The 26868-nt window shown below is 39.8% G+C and overlaps 3 protein-coding genes across 8 annotated transcripts in view; 2 read left to right on the top strand and 1 right to left on the bottom strand.

Moving 5' to 3' along the window:
• The window catches only part of LOC139287600 (cyclin-dependent kinase-like 5), a 28639-nt gene extending 25086 nt beyond the window's left edge, over window positions 1-3553 (top strand). Inside the window, exons 14-18 of the mRNA XM_070908711.1 lie at window positions 822-945; window positions 1213-1318; window positions 2936-2999; window positions 3054-3103; window positions 3194-3553. Coding sequence (XP_070764812.1) covers window positions 822-945; window positions 1213-1318; window positions 2936-2999; window positions 3054-3103; window positions 3194-3553 — 704 coding nt within the window. The remainder of the gene's footprint in view (window positions 1-821; window positions 946-1212; window positions 1319-2935; window positions 3000-3053; window positions 3104-3193) is intronic.
• Window positions 3554-6256: 2703 nt separating this feature from the next.
• On the bottom strand, window positions 6257-10223 carry LOC139288235 (retinoschisin-like). Its single transcript, XM_070909504.1, has 6 exons — window positions 10169-10223; window positions 9693-9718; window positions 9314-9584; window positions 8064-8205; window positions 7785-7980; window positions 6257-6409 (listed from the first exon to the last, which is right to left on the bottom strand). Exons 1-6 carry the CDS (start codon window positions 10221-10223, stop codon window positions 6257-6259), a joined length of 843 nt encoding a protein of 280 aa, XP_070765605.1.
• Window positions 10224-12459: 2236 nt separating this feature from the next.
• LOC139287568 (AP-1 complex subunit sigma-2) lies at window positions 12460-25144 on the top strand. 6 transcript variants are annotated; one of them, XM_070908669.1, is made up of 5 exons: window positions 12460-12638; window positions 14825-14933; window positions 15039-15176; window positions 23529-23537; window positions 25037-25084. In XM_070908669.1, exons 1-5 carry the CDS (start codon window positions 12460-12462, stop codon window positions 25082-25084), a joined length of 483 nt encoding a protein of 160 aa, XP_070764770.1. The 6 variants fall into 6 exon arrangements, with proteins under 6 accessions (XP_070764770.1, XP_070764768.1, XP_070764772.1 ...); XM_070908667.1 differs by lacking the exons at window positions 23529-23537; window positions 25037-25084 and adding exons at window positions 16753-16783; window positions 20358-20410; XM_070908671.1 differs by lacking the exon at window positions 23529-23537 and having other exon boundaries at window positions 12460-12570; window positions 14910-14933; window positions 25037-25144.
• The last annotated feature ends 1724 nt before the right edge of the window (window positions 25145-26868 follow it).

Here is a 26868-nt window from a genome sequence, read left to right as displayed (position 1 = left end):
ATCATTACTTATATGTGTTCATTGATCAGGTCCTACTTAAAGTCACCATGGGTGCAATTACAGCGTCTTTGAAATGTTGCATATTCTGACCCATACTAGATTTTTTGGCCTGATACCAATATTGATTGAGTGTACTGAAAATATTTTAACAAACATTTTTTGACAAGGATCCCCTAATTTTGGTTAATAAACAAGACTAAGAGTCTACAGCTGTCAGCATGCTAACATGCTCACCAAGACAATGTTAACATGCTGATGTTTAGCAGGTATTGTTCGCCATTTTAGTTTAGCATGTTAGCATGCTAACATTTTTTTATTACTGCTAACATAAGTACAGCTGAGGCTTAAGTTGTGCAAGTAGTACACAAAGTTATTACAGCTCATACTGTGAATGCCTGTGCCAAATTTCTTTAGCAATCCATCCAATAGTTATTGAGATATTTTGGTCTGGAGTAGTGGACTGACTGACTGACCGACCAACAAACCGACATTGCCATTCCCTGAACCATGTGTGGCACAAAATTGTGTTTTTACATAAACAGTTTTGAGAAATTTGGACATTATTGAAGGCGACGTTATATATAATTTCAGTTATAAGCTGCAAATGATTCCAAAACCACCTCAGTCCTCTGCTCTATTCGCTGTCTTCTTTTACTCATGTCAACATTGGAAGGAAAATGTTGAATTTAGTTATACTTGAAATATATACAGTACATTATCTGCCAAAACGTATACAGCATGTAACCATGTGTGCTTTGAAATAGTTAATATAGTCTCTGCATCAAAGGTGGATGAACTTATTTGTCATATTTGTTGAACAGTCCCTTCTCCCCGGCCCGACAACTCCTTCCACGACAGCAGGGGTCAGAGCCGGGGCTCTGGCCTGTCCGGGGATGGCACGGGTTTGACGAACCACTCCAAACGTCAGCCGGCGTTCGACCCCTGGTAATTATCGCTTCTAACCACAACACAACATAGTTTGTGTTGTTTACCAAAGAAAATCTCCCCTAACTTAGGTTACCTTGACAACAACACAAATTGGCTCATTGTGCATTTGCTCTGTGAAACAATTTTCTGGCGGATTCAATTTCACACTGGGTACATAACATGGTGGCTTTGACAGAAATTGCCAGGTCTTACTGGGAGTTGAAAAGATATTGCACATTTTTTTAGTTGGGACATCACGCTCAGTACACTTTGTTTTATTTTCAGGACTGGCCCAGATACTGTAGTGTTGAACCCCTCTGAGCCATCCAAAGAAAAGGAGAAGCAGGGTTTCTTCAGAGCAATAAAGAAGAAAAAGAAAAAATCTCAAATGGTAACGTGCATGTCAAGTACTAGACATGAGGACGTAAGCCATGTCTAGATGCACTATCTCATGCATATGTCCTTTGATGTCTGTCTGCATACTGTATCTCCTCCTCTGCTTTTCAAATGGTTGATGCTTTGGCCTTATTAGCACCTTTTACAGAGATATCAAATCATTTCTTCTTGTTGTCATGTGCATCATGTTTCCCTGTGCCACCAGTCATGTGCCTCTGTATTACAGATGCAAGTCCCTGATGGAAGGCCTCCTGTCATCAAGAAATGTCTTTTCCCCCTGTTTAGCCCAAAGAATAACATAAAGCATAGTTCCTCTGTGAGAGTCCTCCCTGTAGTGCCCTCTCCCATGGTACATGCTGTTTTACACTATCCTACTCACCCCCTAACCTCACCCACCTGACACTGCATGCATTGACAACAACAATCAAGACTGCTTTGTTGTTTTCTTTGATCATTTAAGAAATATGGCGAAATTCATTCACTTAATAATGAGCTGTCAACATAAACCAGTCAGATCCATCTTTGTGGCTACAGTATCAGTACAACTGTTTTGAATATTAACATTATTGATATTTGATCATTTAATTGAAAAAAGAGGATCCTACTCTTAAAATGAAACGCACGGCTGTTCACGAGTCTTTTTCATCGTTAAACGAATGAATCTGGCTGGTTGTTTTTGAGTTCAGTCCATTGATTCTGATCAGTCGCCATTGATTTCAGCCGCAGGCCTAGCAGCATGTCTCTGGTTATGAGCTGAGGATGAACAAGAGCGTGTGCCTGGTTACACTTTCATCAACTTCTCTGCCCCCTCAAAGTGTATCTAAACCCATGACTTAATTATAGAGCTCAGATCAGGAAGGAGGGAGGAGCCAAAAGAGTTGCTAAATATAAAAGCAACCACATTTTGACACGCTGCCATCTCAGTGGCAGTAATGGTTCGGCGTGACACAGGTGTTTGAGGCTGTTTCTTCCCCTCGCATTTCTATTTATATGTGACAGTCTGTTCAGATTCTGACAGGGGGTTACAGCTGATGACAGAGCACAAATAAACGCAATCTGGCCAGGACGAATCAGGCAATCAGACTCATATTTGGTGGAAAATAGTGTTCGCTGCATAATGAGTAGATCATTTGAAAATACTAAGGCTCTAGGTGTGTCTGAAATCACAGAAAAACTTTGTCAGTCATAAACAAGAGGAGTTTATGTCTCTTCTCCTCCTCAGGTCAGTGAATGCTCAGGGTTTCTGCCACCAGATGCATGTTTTTTTTAATTTGTATGACTTAATGCATTTGAGACCAAACAATGCACAGGCCTTTTACCAAAAATAACTTGTGTCCATGGTAGATTAACACATGTAAAGGATAACATGAAACACAGTAATATGTTTTCTTAAGCACATTTTTGAGGTTTTGATAGGATTCTGAAAATAAAGCTCCGTTCTAGGAATACTGATGCAGGCGTGTGGGGGAAATGTTGCTTATTTCACCCCAGAAAACAAAACTCTGAGCACATTCTGTGTGTTTCTTGTCGTCCTTTACATTGTGTACGTAAGTTTGAAATTGTTAGTTTGGAGAGGAGAGGTTAAATGACATCTACATCCAATGTGTGAAAGGTTCCTAATGAAGGGGTAGACACAGTCATCCAGAAGTCCTCCCGGTCCTCAAGTCACCAGAGCAGCCGCCACAGGACCCGTGACAAGAGCAGAGACCGGGACCAAGAGCGAGACCGAGACAGGGACAAGGACTGGCCTCCCGAGAAACTGTCTGATTCACACTCTCCGGTAAGTATTGAAGAAAAAAAAGTATTTTCTTGATGCTTAATGCTTCATTTAAATATGTTGGTCATTTGTAATGTGTCATGTCCCTCTCAGAGTCAGCCACTGAAGTCTCTGCGCAAACTCCTGCACCTTTCATCCTCGTCCTCCAACCAGACTGCACAGTCTGACATGCGCTACCAGCCGCTGCCTAATCCAGCCTCTGCTCAAGGTGGTTTCACGGAAAGCCGGGGTCACTCAGGGGTTAGCACGCCCCAGCTGAAGAGCCGACAGACAGCGTACCCGCTGCCCGGACAGCTGGAGTCTGGCTGGCACACGTCCGCCCTGGGGCGCCCCGAGGGCAACCCCTACCCGGAGCAAATGAGCATCAAGGGAGGCCAGAATGGGCACGGCTTCGGACGCCCCTCCAGGTCTCGTATGCCAAACCTAAACGACCTGAAAGAGACGGCTCTGTGATCTCCATCACCTTACAGGTCTCAGATCCACTTCAGACTCCTCCGTTTCCCCTCTGTTGCTCCTACACGTCCCTTGCATAACAGTACACCTCCTGAATACACACACACACACACACACACACACACACACACACAGATAAAAGAACACAGATACCAAACCTTCAGTTTGAAACACTGCTTGCGAATAGGCCAAAAGCCTTTTTATGTCTTCATTTTTTTTTAAAGCGTCCATGTTTGATAGACTTTATATTATTACTTCTGTAATTCTGATTATAATTTGTATTATAAAGTAAATATATTACAAATGAAATATATATAAATGGATAGATAAAGCGTAGATTTTAAGTGTAAGTATTTTTGTTTCTATTCGATATAGAAATATAGTACATTTTACTGCGTAGTATTTCCTTAAAACTATCTAAGGCATTCTAAACAAATAAAGTTCAGTTGTTACAATAGAAATTAGTAATGTCAGTAACTTTGCATTGTGTTCATCTCACCCAGGATTGTAACTCCAAGCTGTCTTGCCTTTGGATGTGCTCTGTCATACTGGTTACAGATGCTCAAATGTGCAACTGCGAGTCGAAGCAGTCTTGTTCTTGAAAATATAGCTGTTGTGCAATTTTTTTTCTGAGTTGGCACTGACAATCTATAAAGCTTAAATCTATTTGTTCTTTTTCAGGATATTTAGGTTTTTATGTCTTTTTGTAACGCAGCCATTTTAGACCCTGTGGTGCCATAAACTGACAGAAATCTAACCTACGTCGCCCTCTGTAGGAGACAACGAAGCACTGCATCTACTGTTATCTGAAAGACATTACCATGCAGCTAACATTTAGGCACTGACTTTTCATGCACAATATGTGTAAATCATCATTTTCAGATATATTATAAACAAATGTTATACAATTAAAACTATGGTTACACCTCAATTATCTCAAATAGAACACACATAATAACTGTTCCTTATACAGACTATACCAACAATCCTTATGGTAGTAATGTAATCTAAAATCATTTACTGAAATGTTTATTTATATTAAAGTGTTTGGATGAGTTATACAGTAGTAAAACCTTGATACTTGCTCTGCTTCGAGCAAACTTCAAAGTTCCAGTTAATGGAAAAGGACATTCTCTCTGATAATAACTTCCCTCCCTGCCAGGTTTCAAAGAAGTCTGTTTGTTGCTCATTTCTCACTTAAAGATTTCACATAAGCAACTCCCAAGTGGTTCTACTTGTTTAATTTGTTAATGAAATGCACAAACACATCCAAAACATTATGTAAACTGCTATAAAGATTTGATTTATAAAACATGAATTGCAAAGTTTTAATTATTAATTTTTATAGCAGCTAGAGGAACACAAAAGCCATTCTGGGTGTATAAGTGCAGTGGATCTTTTTGTCTGATGTTCCCCCCACAGTTCTGTCAGATGAACTCAAGTGTAGCCCTTTATCACCACCACCCATCATGTCACATTTGAACTGATCATAAACTGGATGTTATTTAACACTTACTGGCAGAGGCTGGGCATTTCATACCATATATTTCAGCTGTTTATCCATTAACTACATTCAACAAAGTATTGTAACTGTTTATTAATTACTTTTAGCTATTTTAACCATCTATCATTTTGTTTAGCTGTTTCATCCATTAATATATTACTTTTAGCTATTTCAACCAGCTCTGTACTGTATTATTGTTTTCTGTCTGGGATAAAGTGCCATGAAAGTAGCTTGGCAGAAATAAATCCTAAGCTTTTTTAATGTTGCACTTTTGAAGAGACTGTGTGGCTCAGCAATATTTCTCTGACTCTGTAAATTCTTCCTCACTTCATGTTCATCATGTGCAGTGTGTGAAGACTGAAACACGGGGCCCGAGGCTCCCACAGTAACACACACACCGAGTCCAAACATGACCGTATCGTATTGTGTATCGTGCATCTGTAAGGACTGTGCACACTCTGTATTTGACACAATACACTTCTCTCTTTGAATTATTGTTTTGCTGAAGGAGCACCGTGTATTATATTAATACTGATGTGTGACTACTTGTTTGGTAATATTTATAACAGAAGATGTTTATCAACTGTTTAAATGAAATCAAGTATTACGTTTGTGCTTTTATTACAGACACAAATTAGTAGCATAGTCAGTGTTTATCTGCTTTTTTTTCCAACAGAGCATTTACATGAGAACATAAACCCACAAATGAATGCTTAACAATTTTAGAATATTCATGTGTTTACATATGTAACAGTAAATCTCAAATAAAACAAAACTCATTTGATTTGACTCTTAATCTGTATTATCTTTTTTTATTATTATAGTGTTTGACTCTGATTCCAAAAAGAAATCTTAACTTTATTTTTATTTATTGTAACTATTGAAGCTAAAGTTGAACTGGAATCCCCTGTATGCATTGAGGATGGTGTCCAACTTTGTATTTACATATTAAAACATTTAATTTATACAGACTTTAAGACAGATAAATAGTGCATCAAAGGACACCGACCATGTCCACCTGCCCAGACTTAGTTTGCTTTGAGCCTCACCAAAGAAAGACAGACATGTTAAAGAGATGAAGGTCACAGTGAAGTTACATGGTGGTTCTTTCAGTGCTGGACCAGTGTCCCCCCTTTGGCAAGCGGCAGGTTGGCAGGGGAAGGATGGAGAGTGAGGAAAAAACGCTGGCTGAGTGCACTTCAGGCACACTTGTTCATGCACATCAGCAGCTCCATCCTCATGGCGATGCGGGTGTGCCAGCCCAGCGGCAGCAGGCGGATGTAACGAGCCACTATGGGGGGGCGCAGCAGGTTCTGCACCGAAGAGGAGCGGTCAGAGTTCCCATAGAAGACCTGAAGGGTAGAAAGTAAACTGCCTGTAAAGATACACTAGATTACTTTATTATCATGTCTCTTCACTTAAGATCCATTTCCTCAGTAAAACTGAGGGTTCTTGAATGGTGCAGAAATTAGTTCCATATTTAGTTTCTGCTTAGTGTTATATGTATAAAAATAAACACCTCTGACATGTGGATCCTCAGTCCTTAAACTACTGTTTTCTCTGTCTTTCCATTAGTTACATATTCAGAGGTCATTTTGTTCTCATTAAACACTGGCATGATGTGACAGTTTGAAAGCCAAACAGAAGTGAAAACAAAAGTCCCCATTATGGATGAAACAAACTATTATTTTTCATTATTGATTATTTTCTTGATTAATAGATTAATCACTTGATATATATAATGTCAGAAAGCAGTGTCAATCATTTCAGCTCCTGTCCTCACACCAAAAAAGCCATGCTAAACTCTGCTGTGTCGCCCCTTTCTGAGAGATTATTATGTAAAATGCAATAAAAGAAAATATCTTTAGCATGGCATCTTCATCAATTTGTCTCATTTTCGCATACACACACTGGGACCATTGAGTCAGCGTGAACAAAGTAAGCTTGAGTAACGGAGGAAGACAAGTCTAAATTATTGCTATCAAGAGGAAGATTACAGAAGATCTAAAGGTCAATAACTGTCAAATTGCACTGAATCTGCTCAAAGTGCTGAAATCACTGTGTTCACATCCCTGACAGATACCATTTAATAGCGGATCAGAGAAAATCATCCCAGACTATTTATTCTTTTAGACTAAGAAAACAATTAATTGGACACTGAATTCCAGTATTGAGGTACATGTATTTCATTCAATATTTAAGTGCTGACAGGGAGGAATACACAGTAAGGGGATACTTTAAAGTATGGTGAAGTTTTGTTATGGATAATAGTTGGTACGACTATCAAAAGGTGATCATTAGTTTTACCTAAAGAATTGTGTTACACAGCCTATATTTGCCTCAAATAGACTGTTTATGGGTTATAAATGGGGTCTTGTAAAATGCCTTTTTTATATGCAACATTAACTCCTTGACCTTGAAGGTTGAGGTGTGTGTGTGTGTGTGTGTGCTGCTACAGTGGTGAAACAAGTCTGTTTACATGCCATGGCCATTTCTGCTCCATGCAAGACTTTCAGAGAATGTGCCGTTTGTGTGTTTGTCGCCGCCATTTTGGATTTTTCAAGACATTCCAGGAAACTAATTTTCACTCTTATGATTCTTTTTACTGCAACTCTGCTGTTGACAAAGGCAAGTCATATTAATAAAGTCTGACAAGAGTCACAAACGTGTCATGTGTTGCATAAAGAGACTTAAAATCCTACACTGAACACTATCTTGTGCACTTACCCTGTTGTTTCCTGTCTGGTCTTTGTAGTAGATCCAGTTGAGACTTTCCACAGCGCGATACTGGACGCTGTACTTAGTAATCCACTCGTCAGCATCACAGCGGCCCTGGATGAGGATGCCAGACACCACACTCACCTCCTTCAGGTCAATCTGGATCCACTGAAACTGGTCGTTAAACTTGGAGAGCCACGCGCACCTGACGAGAAGAACGAGCATGCATGCTTTTTGTTGTAGCACGGTCACAATAACAATAAGAGGAACCAGGTTGTTGTGACGTACCCAAAGCCTTGGTTGTTAAGGCGAGCCTTGTTGGGGGTCCAGGAGGAGTACCAGCCGGTGTACTGGTCCTGATTGGAGCAGCTGATCTGGTCTGATGTCACAGATCCAGATTCAAAGCCCAGGGCTCTGTGGTAAGGGCATTCTGTGGAGGCCAGATGTTCAGTTTACTGCGGCATTGAAACATTTTCATTGCATTGCCAGAGTTTACTTAATAAATGAAGAGGATTGCTTAGGTCTTGATTTGGTCTGGGCTTGACATTTTCTGTGTTTCATGTTTGCAGGAAATCATTTTACTGATGTCGAAACTGATAAGTTGTTTCTAGTCTAAAGACTTGCAAGTCGAGCAACATCCACTCTGCCACACCTCCTCTGTTACAGTTTATTAGCTGCTCCAAACGACTTCAGTATCTGTATGCTGCCATTATGCTGCTGTGGCTATGTCGAAATAAACTGCCGCACATCCGACTCATTAAAACGTTCACACAGGTTCTGGGTGCAAACACAAAAGAAATCCAGTTCATACAGCCTCAAAAAACACAACAATATACAGTATCACGTGTTCTGACCAGCCTTCCTGCTTGTGGTGATCTAGCTTACACTAAGATCCAGTACTCCGAAGGCTTGCGTGATAAAGTGGAAGAAGATGATCGTGGACATCATCTGATGTGTGCTGCTTTGCCCAGTATCATGCTATTACGTGAAGGGCACGCCCTATTTTGGGCTCCCTAATCTGCTCATCACATTCCTGCGCAGGTAATGAGATTATCTAACAGCTTTTGCCATTCTGGGCCTCTTCCTCACAGTTGTCCATTTCTTCAACCCAAACTGTTCTCATCTCTATAACAGATCCAAGACCCTATTCACTTAAAGTAAGAGTGTGGTTGAGGTATAGTCGTAGCAGAAGGTGACTGTGCACCACTGCAGAGATGCAGAGCCAAGATCAGGCTGAGTGCAAATAAGAACGCAGCCAGAAACCATCAGCTGTGTGATCCATCACACCAGCTGGAGGTCTCTGTGTGTGCACAAGACACCTAAAAAATCCACAGGATACAAAGCTGCCCACCATTCATCTTCACATGTGTGATGTTCCCCACCGTGTCACTGTCCTTCACATCATGTGCACCCCATTTATCACTTTCTTTCCAAAACGTACCGGCCTGGTAAATAATGGACATCCAACATCCTTGCAAGTGAAACAGACAGGGGAGTACAAGTCAAACCAGGTCATGTGACCCGGCTGGAGTCCTTACCTGGCATGCAGTTCAGTGGGTGACCCTGAGGCGTCAGGGGCGGCAGTGAAGTTGGCAGGACAGGTGGGATGACAGAGGGGATACGCGTCTGTGAGTCAGCGGATTCACAGTCGCAGGTGCAGGCCTTGATGTTCCGAGTCCATGTCTCGATCACCCGCTGGTCCTCCTCCTGCAGGCCCTCCTCCTGCAGGCCCTCCTCCTGGACAACCTCCCCCTCCTGGACAACCTCCCCCTCCTGGACAACCTCCTCCTCCTGGACAACCTCCTCCTCCTAAGGGACACACGAGGGGGAAGGAGTTAATCCAGAGTTTGCTGGCAGAGTGAGTTCAAAATCACATTTCAAACTTCTTCTGGGTGGTTTATTATGATGGGCTCTTACCTCCTGTGAGTGAACAGTGATCAGGGCTGTACCGCGTCAATAGATGCATGAAATGCAGAAGCAGATGGTGAAACTAAATATGAAAGCTAAAACCAAACCTCTGTAAAACTAAACTAAAACGAACACTTTGACAATTTTATGAATTGTTTGCTGGTATTTTCTGACATGATGTGTGTGTGTGTGACCAGAAGAAACATGAACTGAATTTTAAAAAAACATAATATTTAAGAAAAAAATAACTTGTTTGACAATCACAAACAATGAATAGCTTATTGGCTACTATCAACAAACCACTTCATAATGAAATATGTTAAATTCCAAATTTCATTGCAGCAAAATGTTGTTACGGTACTTTTATTAGCACGGCTACAAAAAGACTCTACAAACAAGGACGAACAGTGAGTATATTTATGATCTGTAAAGCAGACAGAGTGCATTATGATTTAATAACATCCCTCATGCAGGTGCACACTTACCCTGAGACAGAAGCAGGAGGAACAGCACAGCAGCGCAACGAGCAGTGACCTCCATCTTCCTCTTCAGCTGTGCTGGAATGCGATGTGTGTGCGATACCCAACGCTAGTGGATAGGATTACTGTAATCCACAGGCCTGTGATGGCCTTATCTAATGCTCTTTATTGGCCCGTAGACACCTCCCTAAGGCTTGTCCATTGTACTGCACCTGTGGGGAATACCATCACTTCATAAATCAAGAGTGAGCATCATCATTTATGGCAGTGGCGTCTTTCAGGATTACGGTGCCATCACCTGTCAACATTACAACCTACTCACGTGTTTGAATACAGGGATGACATGTTAGATATGGTCTAGGCAAAGACTCACAGTTGATCCCATGTTTTAAAACATCACGACATCCTAGAGGCCTAGTTCTTCCATGTTTCCTGTCTGTACCTCAGCTGTCACCATCTGATGAAAAAAAGGCAAAATGCCACAAAAAAACACTACCACTACAGCAGGTGCCACAGTGTCACTTTACAATGTAAATGAACTTGTTGTCTTGAATCTAAAAGTAACACAGTCTGCATACCACCGCCCGAACTCACGAATTACATGTTATGTCTCATTTGTTTAATCAGTAAGACGACAAAAACAACAGTGTAAACACAACACATTGAGTTTATGAGCATTCGCTTTGGTATTTTAACAAATAAGATATAACATTAGTGAACTTCAGAGGTGCTGATAGGAATATATTTGAACTTTGGAGAAAGCCAGGCTAGCTGTTTCCCCCCGTTTCCAGTCTTTATGCTAAGCTAAACTAACCGGCTGCTGGTTGTAGCTTCATATTTACCTTATAGACATGAAAGTGCCATCAAGTAAGAGAATATGTGTATTTCACAGAATGTCAAACTCCTCCCTACTGTGTTGATAGCCAACAACAGAAAATGGTCCTGGATAAGTTGATATTTTTGTTCCCTCAACAGAGAATCCACTTGTTTCTCCATTAGTTGTAACGTAAAACTATTGATTTTGAGTGTGTGAGGGAGTAAATCAGCGAGTCAGCGAGTCTGTGAGTGAGCAAGTGTCCCAATGTCCACCCTAAAGCCCTTCAAGAGGGTGCAAGGGCTCCAAATGCTGTATGCATCGACTAAATACCACTACAATAACTAATATGAACCTACATATTATTTGTAATGGTGTCCGCCATCAAAAGCTATGTCAAACATACTATATATGACATCTAAAGTCCTACACTTACCACTCCTAGCTGTGTCAAATCTACATGATTTAAAGATTCAGCTGATACTTCTGAAGATGACGCTTTAATGGGCGGAACAATCCGGCTCCCTGTGGTTTGATTGACATATAGAACAGCCAATCACATGCGCGATATTGAGGTAAAGCACTAGATAGGCGGAGACTGTCAAAAAAAAAAAAAAGGTTAGCCAATGAACGAGGTTAAGAGCGCTTCATTGGCCAATCAGAAGCTTGATGCCTACCGGCCGTGTATGTTTCGGGGTGGCGTTGGGAGGCTCATTTCTTCAGCGGAGAATACAGTGTTGTTATTCAAGGTAAGTAGTTTGGAGTGTGAATTATTACAGATTTTCTATTAAAATGTACGTACCGATTGGTCGCATGTCCTAGTTAAAACAAGCTAGGCGATGGCAGAACAGGCTAATGCTAACCGCCGAATAACGGTGTTAACGGTAACGTTACTTCCGTCAGGCTGTGTTTATAACGGTCAAGACGATATGGTGATGATTTAACTCGTGTTTTTTTTGTTGTTGGTAGAACTGGCTTTTTAAAACTGGTTATTAAAATGACAGTTTCGTGCCATTTGCTTCAACGTACCTTGAATTGAAAACAAGGGATATGTTGACTCTGGTAAACTGTTGTACATGAAGTGCGCTGTTTATCTGAAACACATGGCAGCAGCAGACTATATAAACATAGCTTAACAACTAATAACTATCCTGATGCCATTCTATATTTAGTTATTACATGAAGGGTTTCCCTTTATTCATTTCCTGAGTTTGATTGACCTATTTAAATTGAATGTCTTGCATCTTGGTAATTTCTTGAGCCCCTCCCACGTGTTTTAATTCCCTCTTAAGTTGTCAGAATCAGTCTGACTTCTGATATCTGCATCTGGATTCATATAAAAAGTGATTAGATATGTTCTTTTGAATGTTTTTTGTCTCTTTCTGTGGATGTCATTAAGCGCCCACTCCTTCCTCTCATATCTGATTGTGTTTCACAGCTCCTCTGTGTTTTGTTTTTTTCCCCCCTCATCTCTTCATTTCAGATGCAGTTCATGCTTCTGTTCAGTCGACAAGGAAAGCTCAGGCTTCAGAAATGGTACGTGCCTTTGTCTGATAAGGAGAAGAAGAAGATCACCAGAGAGTTGGTGCAGACAGTCCTGGCTCGAAAGCCCAAAATGTGCAGCTTTCTGGAGTGGAGAGACCTCAAGGTTGTATATAAGAGGTGGGTAGGAATGGGATTTGTTTATGAACAAAAAGTTTTTCTGGTTGAACGCTTACAGAATAGAACATTATCACACTTCCCTGGACAATTCATAGACCTGTCATTCATAGATACAGCTCAGTTGGAGGATTGGGAGAAAGTATTTTCAAAGAGACGAAGGCATCGGGACTGCACTCAGACTACAACAGAAAGGAGCATTCATTTTGCCTCATTATATCCTGTTGCTGTGCCAACAGACAGGCAGGCAGACTATTGGTGAACCCGGGTGACCCAACAGGGACAGACAAGCACAGCAGTCCAGGTGCTGACCAGTCAACGACTTTGCACCATTATACAACCAGACAGATTGTTTAAGTAATTACTTTGCCATTTTTCAAAATTATGAAAAATAAATAAAATAGTCTTGTCATTTTTCTTTTTGCCTACAACAATTCAATAGACACTTAATGCATCCCATTAAGGCATAAAAATGTAATTAAATAAGTGATTAGGGCTGCTGCCTCTTGATCTAGTGGTCAGAATATATCTTTTTCTCCATAGTTCTGTGGAGCTCTCAACTCTCTAACTGTAAAATGAACAATACCTCTGCTGAGGATGAAGGGAAAGAGGTCCAAGAGTAGTAATTACTCTGAGGACATGATTCAATAGTGGTTTAGACGTTATGATTTTGAGGAGACGTAAAGGGCCACAGATGTATATTTTTTCCTATTTCTTTATTTTGTTTTGTTTTTTTGACATATTAACCTAAGTGAAAAGAAATGAAATGATAAGGTGTCAGCCCCACAGCCAGCTGAGCCTTAGGACACCCAATACAACAACAATAGACAATAACTGTTGCTGCTGTTTGATGTTTAGGCTGTTTATGATGTACAATTACACAGTATTAAACATAAAATGTGAAATGGGATCTGGAGCACACACAGTTATAATAAGGTGTTGCAACTAACGCAACAAAAGTTGCGACACACAGCCTGTATGTTGAAACAGAGCACACGGTTGTAGTAAGAGCTTTTGATGAAGCTACCAAGACACGCTGTCTGACTGACTGCAGTTAATGATTATTTTCATTATCAATTCATCTGCTTAATCGATGAATAATTTTGTTTGTGAACGGTCAGGAAATAGTGACAAATGCCTGTTTTAATTTCCCACAGCTCAAGATGGTGCACTCAAATTGTTTTATTCGACCATCAGAGCCCAAATGTATGTAAATGTATGTTCAGTTTACTATCAAATATGACAAAGAAAAGCAGCAAATCCTCACATTTGAGAGGGTGGAAGCAGTGAATGTTTGGCATGTTTTGCTGCAAAGTTCATGAAGCCTTACGGCCTGTCCTCATGAAGACAAAATGAGACTCAAAAACTCAAAATGTGTGCTGTATCCCATCTGTGTCCAAATCAGTCTGGGATCAGAGATGAGGCTGAAACCATTGCTGGTGGAATTATATTAAGAGCTTTGTCTACATAGAGTTATGCATTTGCTTTGAAAGGTTAGGCCCCTTAACTTCCTTTAGCCATGCCTGCTGGCGTTGCCATATGAGTCAGCAGCTACAGTAAAAGTGCTGCATCACCACAGACAACTCAACTGAACCCTTTGTGTTTCCTGAGCTTGGCTGTGCCTTGCGTTCACTTGCACACAGCAGACGAGGACGGAGTGGACCATGAAGCGATTCAAGAATATAAAGGAGACAGTTCATCAAATAGCGGGAACCAATAAGGCCAACAAGTTCCAGTCCTGCCGAGTTTGAGACGTGTTACTTGTCTTTCTAAAATCTACAGCCTGCTCCGTTGTGCCCTCTTGCCCCGCTGGTTGGGAGGGATCAACTGACCAGCTCCTTTTATTAGCCAATCATCACATGCTTAAAGAGTGCCTTAGGGATTATCAGGGATAAAGAACCATGGCAGAATGAGGCTTAACTCATGCAGCCTTCTGCATCCGGCTTCTGGCTTTTAAATGAATACCCAGTACACCGCAAACAGCGATCCTTAATAATAACAGAGAAGCGCTCTCTCAGCACTATTACAGTGAGCTGGGACACAGTATATATCATAAATGCCCAACGTCAGCTCTTCTTCTATTTACTTTGTCAGGTTGATGTTGCAGTTTTCACAATGAAAGGTTGTTTTTATTATCTGTGACTTGGGATTGTGAAGTTACAGTTGGCCGGCTTGTCACTGTGTTGCAGATATGCCAGCCTGTACTTCTGCTGTGCCATAGAGGACCAGGACAACGAGCTCATCACACTGGAGATCATCCACAGATATGTGGAGCTGCTGGACAAATACTTTGGCAGTGTGCGTTTCTTTTATAAATGTCTTGTATCCATGCCATGGTTAATCATGTCTGCCACCTATTGAACTTAAAATACTATTCATTCATAATTAGTTCTCTTTCAACAGGTGTGTGAGCTGGACATCATTTTCAACTTCGAGAAGGCTTACTTCATTCTGGATGAATTCTTGCTGGGTGGGGAGGCTCAGGAGACGTCCAAAAAGAATGTGTTGAAGGCCATTGAGCAGGCTGACTTGCTGCAGGAGGTAAGACATCTGGTGAAATTAGTATGTGGAACAATATTGATGTCATAATGACTTTGTTTCTCCCTCTTTTTCTTACTTAATCAGTAATCTGCCCTCACTCTCCAATGTAACTATGTCGACATACGTGATCTTTCAGATCAAAGTCGTGTGGAATAGAAAGAGTTAGAGTGAATCCAAGTAAGCTTATAATCCTTAAAATTTCAGTCCTGGTTGATTTGGTGAGTTCCATGGTTACTGGTGGTACAGCAAGTATGATTTAATACTTTTTATTTGATAATTGCATTTTGTTCTTTTTCATACATCAACATTTTGAAAAGGTATTTTTGATGAACAATAGCAGTCAGCGCTAACCTCTGTGACAAATATGTTGTGTTTCCTGTGACTGCATCACAATAAAAGCCCCCCTGTGGTTCACCAGTTGAATGCTTTTAATGTGAACTAGCAGCAGTAGGACATGTTGGGTTTGCATTGGTAGTAACTTCAAACAGCTCTGATTCACCTGTAAGAGAGTGAACACTAACAGTGATATCTCTGAGATAAAACAAACAAATAGAAACAATAACACTTGTGAATCCCTCTTGTCTATGAAGACAATTTGAATCTAGCACGGGAGTGGCGGACTCAGCCACTAACAATGAAAACTACCATATATAATCAGAATCAGAAATACTTTATTGATCCCCGGGGGGAAATTGTACAATATATGGAATATATATGTATGGAGAGGTAATTACTGAATGTAAATACATTGAATGGCTATTCCATTGAATGGCCATAAATAGTATCAAAAATGTGGTTTGATTTCATAAAAATCGTCAGACTTGGAGTGCTTGTATGTCACATAAGAATAAAAGCAGAGTAGCTAAAAATATTGGAGTACTTAAAATATACTTAAATTAGATTTCCCTTCAAAAGTGACACCTGCTTTGGCGTTGCTACTCAAGTCTTTTTTATTTAGATGTGTCAACCCAGAGTTTCATCAATGTGTTGATGTGTCTGTTTAGCTCCCATCACAGCAGTAGTGTGAGTTATGGAAGGTGTTTTTACAGTGACGTGTGTCAAATGTTATTGTACTTAATAAAAAAAAAAAATAAAAAAATAGTACTCAGGTTAAGTTAGACCGAGTGTTTGAAATTCACTTGAAGAAATGTGGACCTTGTTATTACAAAAATGAACTCCATAACCTCAACTAGAGTAGCTATAACTAAGTGACTTTACCCTCTGCTTATAGGGAGTCTTGAATGTTGACTTTATCTGTCTTAACTTCCCTCACTGCTCTATGAAGTGGAGGGGGGTCACTAGGGACTGCTTGTGCTTTGTGGTGTCACTGTTGGATTCCTGATGACCTCTCCTAAATACATCTTTCATTTCATTTTCTCAGCTGCATGAATACACTGTAGTACTCAGTTGATTTATGCAGCCTTTTTTCACAAATGTTTGACATTTTATTTCCTGTGATTTTCCTTTCACTGGCTTCACGGTGCTTTATTGTCCTGCATTTAGTTTGCTTGGTCTTGATTTCAGCTGACACTTTTCTCTCTTTGCCTGTGTATTCTTTACCATTGTGATTTTGCAGAATATAGACTTTCAGATGCGCCTGTTTGCAGGTACAGTTTGTAAAAACCAAATAACCCTTGCTGTAGTGTTAGATCGGTAGCCTTAGATGTACCGTAGATTCACCAACACAACACTAAAGCCAGCAGAAACAACCTACCAGCAACAGCAATATCTCAAGTGTCAGCAATACACCTTAGATACTGAAGTTGCTGGTGTGTTTTTCTGCTTCATATTGACGTCAACCCTGATATCTTTGATGTAACTAACCTAACATGAAAAACTATTACATTCAAACATGTTTTTTCTCTCTTTCAGTGCCACTAAAATATTTCAAATGATTTGATTCTCCACTTTTCCAAATTTTACACTTTCTTTTCAGACTAGTTTTATGGTTGAAGTGAGGGGACACCTCAGGGTGCAGCCCAAAAACAAAGCCTCATTGTCTGCATTGCTGAGACCACACAAACACTCCTGGCCTAGATTAGCATTTCATATGGAGGGAGCGTAATTACAGTTGCAAAACTGCAGTGTCAACTCAATTATGATTCTGACCGGTAGCATATTCAGCAAACACCACAGCTGTGTTTCTGCTTCCTTTCACTTCAGTCCATGAATGTCACACATCAAAACCAAACGCTTCAACGGATCATACTTCACATATCTTTACCTTGTGTTTGTAGAATTGAAATCTAGAGAAAACCTTGAATCTGTTACAGCAGAGCTTTTCAAGTGAAGAAGTGATTTTGTGAAAACAGTGTTTAAAGTTGAATACAAAATGCGTACAGTATTGGCGCTATGCAGTAGTCTCGTATAGACCTAATCAGCAGGCTGATGGGTTTGCTGGATTTGTTTGCTCAACATTTAGTCAGTCAGTGAGCCAAAAGGCCACTGCTAATGAGTTCTGGGAAACAAAATCAGGCCACTGCTGACAAACCATTGGATGATGTATTTTTCCTTTTTCACTTGTGGACATGTGATAGATCTATCTTCATTATTTACCTCATATAATTGACTTGAGGCGTTGATCCTCGTCTGCCACATGTGCAGCACATATGGATAAGAGGGCGTATTTTCATGGCAAAATACAAGGGCACCAAAGTTTACAGTTTACAAACTCCGAACCAGCTTTGACATTTTACTCAGTTTACCAAACTGAGAACACGAAGTGGCCTCCAAGTAAGTAATGAAATAAAGCATCCGAATGAGGCCCATAACCATTAGCTAAGATGCAGCTGCTGCTGAGCCAAGTCCATAATCTCTGAGGACAACTGCGAAGCTGCTCATTGATTTACAGTCAGCAGGGCCATCAGGTAGCTGTGCTGTAGAGAACATACGGCACTGTGATCCCAAAAGGCTTATGGTAAGTTCTTAATGTAGGCTTTTTCCGTGCGAGTGTATGAGTAGCCATTTTTAGACCCCTTAGTTGATATTGTCACTTTGGAAGAAATGGGGTCAAAACCTCGAGAGTGCCAATCCGTGTTTACCCCGGGAGGGAGAGAGGAAGAGAAAGAGGTCTCTGATTGGCTCAATTCTGTATTTGTAGAGCCAGAGTGAAGACTGGGGAAGTTTGCCAAATGAGGAGATCTTGTAACGGGCCTAGAGTCCGTCCATGCCTCCATCCAGGCAATTGGTAACTACTAGACTGGTGCAGTCAGTCAGTCAGCATGGGTTTCCAGTTCTGGGTGCCGTGGACTCCTGCCTGCATGTACTGCTGTCAGTATGACTGTCTCATCACTCTGAGTGGAAAACACATGACACAGCTTACGGGTCATAACAGGCATGAGCTCAAACGTGAACGTTTAGAACATGTCTGAATACACTCAGTTTCACTAACAGGCAGTATAATCCAACACTTTGCACATTTGGATGTATTTGTTTTACATTGTTGTAGGAGACGCAGATTTATTTGAATTTTTATTTTCATGGATGCAGCTTTTACGTTTTTACTCTTAATTGAAATCTCACTTAAATTTGAAATAAATGTCAAATTTAAATTTCAACTGTTTCCATGGACAAGTGAAAGAGTTATGCTGCCTGTGTAAAAGACTAACAGCACTGAATGAAAATCCACAGATTCATGATTCTGTATGTTTTTATGTGAAATGATGGAACAGGATTTCTGAACAATAACACACATTACAGTGTTTTACATTTACTGATATTAATTCTGCAGGTTTTTGTACGTGGTGTTACTTGACCCAAAATGACTGTTTTACACAACTGTCATCTTCTAATATTAAGATATAAGAGGTGCTGCTCTACATTTTTCTTATTCTCAACAAGGCCCATGAAAAGACCAAAACCAACAATGTGTTAATCTGTCAATACTCTCTACCTCCTTACTCTGTCTCTTGCACTCAAGCTCATTTGTTCCTACTGAAGATGTAAATCGTCACAAATATATAGTCTCATTTTTAAGAAAAGGCTCAGTCATTTCCTAAAACAGCTGGGCGCTGCACTGTATGTAACAGGAGTTAATAGCGCACTCTTTGGGGACTATTTTCAGTCGGATCAATCCACATTTGGTGAAAGTATTTCCGGCAGCAGGACAGAGAGTGTGTGTGTGTGTGTGTGTTTGGGATTGACTCAAAATAAACTACAGCGTGCGTGTTACATGGTAATGAAGCGACATGTCACCCAGTGCAACAGTGCGGCTCACTGATGTGTCTTTAATAGTCTTTGGACAACAATGGAGCTCTGCGGCACAGAGGAAAGAGCTATACGAGGGTTTTGGCCACACAGACAATATAAATATTTCGGTCTTTTCATGGAATCTGTTGACAAAAACAAAACATGAAGAATATCGGCTGCCAGAATACAAGCATTATTTGTGGACCAAAGAAAAGAGCTTATTAATAATTAGTTATTATTGTGGTTCCTCATTTTACAATCAGGAGAGCAATCAGATCAACGTCTACTGCTACTTGAGATGCTGCAGGTGACACGGAGAAGCTATAATCAAACTCCTTGTCAGTGTAATTCAGTAATCAGGCTAATTGTTTGAACTTTTAAAACACCAGAGTGCAATGGTGAGATGCAGAATTTCTTCATGTTTTGTCAAATTTTCAAAGTGGTGTATGAGATGTTTGTTTAATGTATGGACATAACGTATGAACAACCTCTTGAAATTCTTTTTATCCTTTAAAACATTTGAACAAGTTAGTGAAAGTAATGCCAGGGTTGAGCTGGGGCCACATTTGGAATGAGCGCCTCTGGCTTTGAGGCATTAGTGAGTACATAGTGCAGTAATTACATGGAAAACATACCGCAGGGGATTTGGCCGAAGCTATTTTAATAAGCCTTTAATGAAACATTTCTCATGAGCTGGCCATTACTTTGGTGCCAGCTAGCAGATCTTCTTTTGGAATAATGATGCCTCAGAAGATTTCCCGCCCAGCTCAACCCAGGCATGCGAGACATCAGAGATAAATTGAGCAGAGACGTCCCCCGCAAAGAGGACATTGTTATTGCGGTGGTGCACCGTTAACCTCCTGCTCCCCGAGCACATACGTACTGTAGATGTGGAGATGCTGCAGGTTCCTGAGAGGTTTTAGCTTGATCCGGGTTGACCAGTGGTGCTTCGTTCTGTTTCTTTTTGTCCTTATGAAAATGTTTGCCTCATAGGTGTGATGGTCCCAAATATGGTCTCTGAGTCCTCTGGTCTTTTCCAGAATTAGGCCTTCTGAGGTGATTACTCTGTGTCTGTGGATTTAGGCTGCCCTCTAGTCAGAACTAGTGAGTCTTCTAACTGTGTATATCAGTCTGTCTGTAGCTCAGTTCCTGCTGGTTAAGACAGTCTTCCTGGTCTCGTGTCACTAGTCTCTCCACAGCCAACATGTTTGTATTGAAGTCTGTCTTAGTCTGTTTGTCTTTGTTTTCATGTATGTGTAACATTTCATTGACACTGTCCTCTACCAAGTGTTTTATATGATTACATTTCACCTATCTGTTTGGATAGGTGACACTTTGACTGTGTGCCGTCAGATAAATTGTATAAGTAATGAGAATGAAACAGTACACAGTGTTTCCATCCAGTCAAACTGTTCATACGTAGAAGTTTACATTTACATATTTAAGTAAGACAGACATGGGGACATACAACTTTGGCTAAGTAGGAAAAGTAAAATTCCCCATCAAACTATCCTGTTAAAAGGCACCTTAAAGAAAGTTAACTTAAGTTTGACTTTTTTGGGATTGCTTGATACCACCGGATAAATATGAAGCTACAGCCAGGAGACGCTTAGCTTAGCTTAGCATAGCATAGCATAAAGACTGGAAACAGGGAGAAACCGCTAGCATGGCTCTGTCCAAAGATAAAAAAGCTCACCAATTATCAAATTGTTTGTTTGATATAAAAAATATAGAGATCGCAATTTGTGGTTTTACAGGGGCTTATGTGGTGAAACTATTTCTTGGACAGACTTCCTGGAGTCTCTGTGTGTGTAACCCGCAAATTTTTATATTTTTGTTAATTTACAGATTCAACAAATGAGATACAACGTGTTAATTAGTGAGCTTTAGAAGTGCTGGTAGGTGGATTTTTTTTATCTTTGGACAGAGCCAGGCTCGCTGTTCTTCTCATCCAGATCTCAGCAAGGAAGCGAATAAGTGTATTTCTTAAAAAAAATGAACTATACTCATAGATAAAGGCGGAGCAGTGGTGAAAGTAGTTTGCCTGTGGTACCTCCAGCCTGCTGCACTGTCTCCTGCATGTCCTGTGAATGTCTGTATGAGGTGGCTGTCACGACTCCCTGTTTTCTAAGCTGTGTGCGTTTCTCTCCCCCAGCCCCGTCATGAGTACTTTAATGTGCCTGTGTACTGATTGGCTGCCATCGCTGCCGCTGCTGCTGCTGCTGCTATCCACCCTGCATGCTGAGCTCCTCAGTGCCTGGCACCTTTCTTTCTGCCCTCTGAGCACCTGTCATTGTCATTGGTTAAATGGGGGTGCAACAATATTCTCGGCTCACTGTTCAGTTCGATAAATGACAGTCCTGGTACAATATTGTATTACAAGTGAATTGAAAACTACAGTAAATGATGTAAACATTTAGGCTGAATTAGGCATTTCTTCTGGTGGAATGGACAAAGACTAAACATCCTGTTACATCGTTATTAATATGTTTATTGATATTATATAATATGTTTTGTGGTGATGTATTGTTCCATGCCTGTCATTTGTCCACTTATGATTGGTTTCATTGCACCAGTTGAACACCTCTCTTTAATATTACCACTGTAACAAAGTAAGTTTGCATCATGTGCCATCGTGACCCAAAAGTATGCTGTTTAAGAAATGTTTAACTCTGGCTCTTAGTGGACTTTGTGTCCTGAAATTTGAGACATTTTGAATGGTTGAAGGTTTTTTATTTTCATGAACCATCAACCTCAGCAAAACAATGCCACTTCTTTGAGTTTAGCTTAGTTTAGTTTATCACTTCAGCAGCTAATATACAACTGAATCAGCTGCCGTAGGTTTTAGTTGAAAGAGGATCTGTTCACTTGGATCAGGATGGCACCTGATTGGAAACCACTGGTATTTATCACACTGATTTGTCAGATTGAAGTCGGGACAAATCATATCAAAGTGACGTTCTCATGATGGACGTTCTTCACCAAATCCCTACTTGAATCTGTGCAATTTCCACTGAAACTGTGTGGGGAAAGTCTGACCCCTGTGGTGCACAAATGTGTCTGACTGTGTTGGAGTATACGGTGTACTTTCAAGGCATCAGGATTTAAGTGTAAACACACTCTCTGAGTTCTGATGTCAACCCTCATTGAAGAAGTCATGTGTTACCTGTTCCTTTACCATGTCTCTTGTGGATTTGTCAGTCACTGTTTTGTGTTTATCTTCTCACTTCAAATCATATATTGTATTTGAATTTTAGGTTTTGTCCTTGCTGTGATTTCTTGTTATTTTTATAATTATTATAATTATGTTATAATTATTAAAATCAGAACCGACCCTAGTTCAGACCATAGCACACACTAGGAGATCTCAAAGCTTTTCAACATTTTAAATGTTATTTTTAAATATTTTAAATTATTTATAGACCCTGATTGTTTCCAAAAAGGCCACTCTCAAGGTAAGTGTTATTAGTGGGATTAATTACATATTTTCTCTTTGCACTGATTAACTAAGGGCTCTTTTGGCGTCCTACACTTTCTATAATGATAATAGACATTTAAACACATGAAATAATTAGTCTTACATATTCTTTATCTATCATAAATGCACACTGACTAAGCATTTCAAATGTTTTATATGATCTGTCATTGTTCATCTGTGTCCTACTAAGAAGGACCGACTGTTTTGGTAAACTGAGGATATTTTATCAATGTATATAATAGATATAATGAATAAATTGTTTATGATTCTTTGTCAATTAAGCACACTGGTGTCCTTCTTTAATGTAACTGATCTGGTGCCTGTGTTTATGCTGTTTTTCCCCACATGTGACACATTTAAAGACATTTAGTCATTTAGTTTTCACTGCGACTGTTTTCTTCTGTGTTGGAAAACAAACCCGATAACCTCACCACTGAACGGTGCTAAGCTCCATTTGCTTTGCAGATGAAGATGTTTAGCCTACATAATAGGTGACAAGGGATTCGTCATTCCAGAATGAGTGAATAATGAATTGTTTACGTTTCAAGATCTGGGCTGAACATTTTGCACTGAATATGAAATGGCTCCACAGAAGTCGAGTTTTTTTTTCTCCTCTTGCATAAAGGTTCCTGTCTTACTGCTCTGATGCAACTCCTCTCTTTACTTTGTGCTGAACCTTGTTTTAGGACGCCAAAGTAAGTGCTTCTCTTTCTCTCTGCCACAAGCTACCAGCCCTGATGTTTCCCTCTGCCATGTCTGTGTTGTTATTTATGATTTGTGACACTTTAGCGTAGGCACAAAGAAGTAAATATATATGAAACAATTGGTTGAAGTATGTAGGCCAATAGACTCTTTTCACAACAGGCATTGTGACTTAATGACATTAATGATGGCTGCTTTCCATTTAGGTGACCCAGTTCCAGGGCTCTGGTATTGTGCATGCCCACTCACTGACAATGGCTTACTGGGACTTAATGGAATGGAGCCATCATTAATGTTATTATTTACTCCTGCGCTTTTCCTGCTTTGACAAGACAAAATGGCCGCCATGAAAAGGGTCTATTGATAAAGACATGCATTTCAGGTCACCTGTCTTTCATCTTGCTTTGATTTTTTTTTTGTGTGCGCATAAATATGATAAATATTGATTAATGCAGCTTTAACAACTAATTGTAGTATAAAATCCCCAAATATTAATTAACTGATTCAATGTTGATCTAAAAAACAAAATTGATTCATGCAGTTTTAAATTTAAGGACCATTTGTGACATCAAATTCCCTCATTTTAAAGTAGAATTTGGAGTTGTAGGTTCCTCACTAGAAGCCACCCCTTTCACTTTGCATGTATTTGTAAGATTTCATTTTAATATAAAAATGTTGATTAGTGCAGCTCTAAAGGTAATGTGGAGTTTTTGTCCACTAGTAGAACCATGGAGAGATGTTTTTAGTAGTATCGTGCACATTGAGCACACAGGCGGCGCAATACACTCCTACTGTCGCTTTCACGCTATTCCACTGATGTGGTGTAAAAGTGTAACAAAGACCTGCAAAGACGAGGAAACATGGATGTATATAACGAACTATTTAAAAAAAAAAAACGGCTTTGCAAATGTTTTATGAGGAGGAAAATGCACTCTGAACACACATTTGCTTGCCCTCAAGGATACACACAACGCGTTTTGGTTAGAAACTCAAAGTAAACAAACTTTTTTTGTTTACCAGAAAACTCCTTTAACTTTAACTCTAATTCCCCAAATATCCATGTAGAATTAGAAATGTGGACGGTGTACTAAACAGTTATTGGATCCTCACTACAAGCTACCCCTTTCACTTTATATGTATTCATTTGATTCAATGTTGATATATAAAATGTGGATTAGTGCAGCTTTAAGGGTTAGGGCTACGACTAATTGTAGTAACAAATCTCCAAATATAGATGTAGAACAGAGTAGTGGGATTCTTCTAATGACAGTATTCCCAAATAATGAATGAGAATTTGGAGGGTGAACTGCTAGACAGGTGACCATGTCTGTGAAGTACTCCCCACAACATTACACCAGATAAAACGTGTGTGTGTGTGTGTGTGTACATTTAAGTAACGCTGTCATTGTTGTTGAAATGCGCTGTATCCAGTGTGTGCCATGTAGCTCACCGAGCACTTCACCGGAGCTCTGGTTCCTCTCTCCCTCCACAGGATGCAGATACCCCGCGCAGTGTGCTGGAGGAAATTGGACTGACATAAACATGGTCCTCATCATCATCATCATCATCATCCATTCGCCACACACTCCTTCATCTGCCGGCTACTCTGCTGATAACAACTCCAATTCACTTTTGAGTACACTCTGCCTCACAATCACACACACACACACACACACACACACACACACACATATTCTGTGTTCCACAACTCTGCCTTTGTTTTCTACTTTTTGTTCCTGAGACAAACAATGTAGCACTGTTTGGGAATTTCCTACTGAGTTATTTATTTGTTCTGTGTGATGACGTTAACTGTTGCCAAGGAAAAATGCAGCATAATTAAGGTTTTTATTTGTTGCTGCTTTCCACACCACCACACCAAGATGCTGTACTGAGTGAACTTTCAATTTGACCAAAGCTGATGTGAAGTATATTTAAAGATTTTGTAACTACTTCTGAATTTCAAATGTGTTAGTCAGACTTATAGAATATATTGTAAAGGGAAGTCAAAAGTATTACATTAACAGAACCAAAGAGTTACGTTTTGTTTCTTTAACACTGAATTGTGATTATCATGAATTTGACCATAATTTCAAGCACAACATATTTGACATTTGAAATATACCCACTGTTCTTACACTGTAATGCACCACTGCAGTCTGAAGTGGAATGACTGTGGATGAGCTGGCTTAAAGACAGGACATGTTGTATGTCATATAAGATATATGAGTATATTCTCTCAGTTTACAGGCCATTATCTCTCTGGTCTATTGGTTTCTAATGGCAGATCCCACTTCATGTTGAATGCCTTAATCGCTGACGGATGTCCATTCATTTAAAATGAAATAATGTGTTACTGTTCCATAATTCAGTTGCATTTGCATGCCACTGCAACGGGTAAATACGAGTTTATTTTATTAATGTATTGTGTGCAATAACTAAATTGACTGTTCTTTTTCTTCATGTTTACTACTGCGCTTCTCTTTCAGGGTTTTTTTTGTGATGAAAATGTTTCACTGAATCAAACATTTTCCACTCACTTAAAATATCTAAACAGTGTTTTCTAGGCTAAATTTAAGACACGAGTATTTTCACTTAAAGCAGCATAATTCAATTTTTGTCCACATGGTGGCAGAAGAACTCCAAAGCAGGCTGACAGATGCACAGCTCTGAAAATGTATCGCATTATAAGGTTGTTATGGATAAATAACATGTCAGCAAACAGTTACCTTCTTACACATCCATCAGATTGGGGGCCTCTGCAGGTTTCTCACTACAGGCCACTTGTTTCACATTACACATATTCATCTGATATGACTTTAACTGTACACATTATATGCGTCACAGATATGCATTATTGAATCGGTGCGCTCTTTTAAAGCTGTTTCACTGTCATCCCCATATTGGTAGTGATGTAATCTAAAAAGAACAAAGAAGCTTTAGCATCTGACAGCCACACGTGACTGTACAGCATGTAAACTACCTATTTACTACTGTGACTCTGAAACCAGAAGATCGCTAAAACGACCACGCATAAAAATACTAATAGTGTCATAAACCACAACAGAGTATTACGGGGTTTTTTTCCTCTTTTTTATGAGCCAAAACTAAAAGTACTTTCCAGACACTTGGTTGGGAAAAAAAACTTGCCACATAAAATGCCTTTTGGACACATGACTGTACAAATATCATAAAATGGCATTCTCTCTGTATTTTATGTTCATGTTGCACAGTATGTACACTTTTAAGAAGTTAGCATAGTTGTTTAAACCAAAACTGTTTAATATATATTTTTTCTGATCTCACTTTTGTTTTGATTTTCCAATT

The sequence above is a fragment of the Enoplosus armatus genome, chromosome 7, assembly GCF_043641665.1.
Source record: "Enoplosus armatus isolate fEnoArm2 chromosome 7, fEnoArm2.hap1, whole genome shotgun sequence".
In the NCBI taxonomy this organism is placed as follows: Eukaryota; Metazoa; Chordata; class Actinopteri; order Centrarchiformes; family Enoplosidae; genus Enoplosus; species Enoplosus armatus.
The sequence above is the reverse complement of the archived record's forward strand: the minus strand, read 5'-3'. Positions and strand labels throughout refer to the sequence as shown.

What these genes read in the sequence shown, in the direction of transcription:
- LOC139288235 (XM_070909504.1), bottom strand. Translation starts at nt 10,223, where the DNA reads ATGGAGGTCACTGCTCGTTGCGCTGCTGTGCTGTTCCTCCTGCTTCTG. An exon ending in CCTCCTGCTTCTGTCTCAGG is followed by an intron (nt 9,719 to 10,168) that starts GTAAGTGTGCAC and finishes GACGCGGTACAG; the next exon opens with CCCTGATCACTGTTCACTCA. An exon ending in CCCACTGAACTGCATGCCAG is followed by an intron (nt 8,206 to 9,313) that starts GTAAGGACTCCA and finishes TGGCCTCCACAG; the next exon opens with AATGCCCTTACCACAGAGCC.
- LOC139287568 (XM_070908667.1), top strand. Translation starts at nt 12,460, where the DNA reads ATGCAGTTCATGCTTCTGTTCAGTCGACAAGGAAAGCTCAGGCTTCAG. An exon ending in TGGACAAATACTTTGGCAGT is followed by an intron (nt 14,934 to 15,038) that starts GTGCGTTTCTTT and finishes CTCTTTCAACAG; the next exon opens with GTGTGTGAGCTGGACATCAT. An exon ending in TCAGATGCGCCTGTTTGCAG is followed by an intron (nt 16,784 to 20,357) that starts GTACAGTTTGTA and finishes TTTGCCTCATAG; the next exon opens with GTGTGATGGTCCCAAATATG.